Source organism: Castanea sativa, chromosome 1, assembly GCF_040712315.1.
Source record: "Castanea sativa cultivar Marrone di Chiusa Pesio chromosome 1, ASM4071231v1".
In the NCBI taxonomy this organism is placed as follows: Eukaryota; Viridiplantae; Streptophyta; class Magnoliopsida; order Fagales; family Fagaceae; genus Castanea; species Castanea sativa.
Window position 1 is genome coordinate 60,573,481 of NC_134013.1, and position 2,055 is coordinate 60,575,535.

Genomic DNA, 2,055 nt, shown 5'->3' on the forward strand with positions numbered 1-2,055 from the left:
AAGCCCTTAAACTTCTAGTTTTGTCTAAATATTCAGTAAAAATAGAAAAAGAAAAAAAAGGTTAGGAGGCCCAAGTCAATTCAGATTTCCCCTGCTAGCATAGGATTGTTGGGTTAAAACTTAAAATTTAGAACCATGGCATAAGTTTTGTCTACGCCGGGTCACATAGCCCATGGGCTTCAATATTTCTATTTTAAAAACTGATTGGGCTTCGAGAAACTTTACCGACCTTCCCCACACCACTCTACTTTTTTTTTTTTGATGAGTCATTCCCCTCTACTTAATATATATGCTTATCAATAAAATATAAAAAATAACATTACCGACTTTCCCTCGTCTGCCTTGTAACCCTAAAAATAATCTCTGTATATACATACATATGCATCAATAGAACAGATGGTGCACGCACGTATTAGATCTAGTCTCACAAGCTGAAAGAAAGAAAAGGAAAAAAAAAAAAAACAAGCGATAATGGATGGAGGACTAGTAGGTCTAAGAGGCAGCAATTTTGATTCTATCCCACGTGAGATCATCCTCTACATATTCTCACTGACACTCCTCACGCTTCCACTTCATAGTTTGCTCAGATTAAGGTTCGTGTGCAAGTCCTGGTATGTGCTAATCACTGAATCAGCGGAGGCATACTTGAAGCTCTCAAGGGAAACCTCTCTTGGAATCATTAGTTATTGCTACTGTTATGATAACTATTTTGGTGTTGATGGACGTCGTGGTAAGTTTTTCCTTCGCATAAATTCGTTACAAATTGGAGGTGGTTTTAAAATTTTGATGACAAAATTCATAAATACCAGTACCACTTCATTGGATACAAGACTCTACCTGCTAGAATCCATTAACGGTTTGATCGGTTTATGTGATGCCAAAGATAATGTTCATTTGTGTAATCCCTTCATTGGAGAGATTGTTACTCTCCCACGTTGTGATTCTGGTCCTGTTGGTCGAAAGAGGGTCACTTACGTAACTGGATTTGGATATGCTTCTGTAACAAAGCAATATAAAGTTATCAAACTCTTCGGAGAGTCTTATAAAGGGAAGGTATTTCCTAAAGTCAAAGCAGCAGTACTAACAGTGGGATCTTCTAATTCATGGAGGATTGTTGAAACTCCAATCAACAATGACAAATCTATTTGGAGAGATATAATCTTTTTGGATGGGACTCTATATGACAAATCTACTATTTGGAGAAATACAATTTATTTGGATGGCACTGTATATTGGTTGAATTTCTACGGGATTGAATCGGTTATTATTATGGCATTTGATGTTAGTGATGAAACATTTCGAAGAATCAATCCTCCTTCAAACCTTTGTGATCAATTGGAATCATGGAAGTGTTTAGAAATATATGAAGGTAGGTTGTGTCTGGTTGGCTTCATCCAGCACCCTAGGAAGTGTTTAGACCTATATATCATGCTACAAGATCATCGATGGGTATTTCGGCATAGAGTCCTTTTCGAGGATGTTCAACCGTTTGATGTTCAACCATATGATATTGCAGGCTCATATTCTATTAGATTCTCATGCCTCAACCAAGGGAAATTAATGCTTCGGCAGATTGGAGAAGGAGAATGGGTTTTTTATGACATCAAAAGTAAAGTCCTTGAAGCTGTAGAAATTGGTAACATTAATGGTCTAAATACCCCAGGTTTTACTGTAGTATTTTGTCCTTTTGAGGAAAGCTTGGTCCCTATACCTAGGGGCTAAATCAGTGCCTTGTACGAGTACGTACGTGTAAATATGCGCATTAGGTCGTTTGTTTAGGTATATAAAAATCGGCTGAAATACTCATATGATAATTTGTTTTGTATCATATGAGTTTTTTTTTTGGGATTAATAATCATATGATAGTTTGAATACAATCCTCCTCTTTATTTATTTTTGTGGGTGTTCTTATCTTCTCAAAAAGTAGTTTATAAGCAAATTGTTTTCATGAATTAGTTACTTGTAGTTATCTTTACGAAGTAATTTGTCTCATTAAGTAGAACAATTATCAAATATCTGAAAATTTATTTAGAAATCTTGACACACATTTTTTTT

The 2,055-nt window shown here is 35.5% G+C and overlaps 1 protein-coding gene across 1 annotated transcript; it reads left to right on the plus strand.

Moving 5' to 3' along the window:
- Positions 1–471: 471 nt before the first annotated feature.
- LOC142631400 (putative F-box protein At4g09190) lies at positions 472–1,722 on the plus strand. The gene has a single exon (XM_075805570.1). The coding sequence runs from the start codon at positions 472–474 to the stop codon at positions 1,720–1,722; it is 1,251 nt and encodes a 416-aa protein (XP_075661685.1).
- Positions 1,723–2,055: the final 333 nt, after the last annotated feature.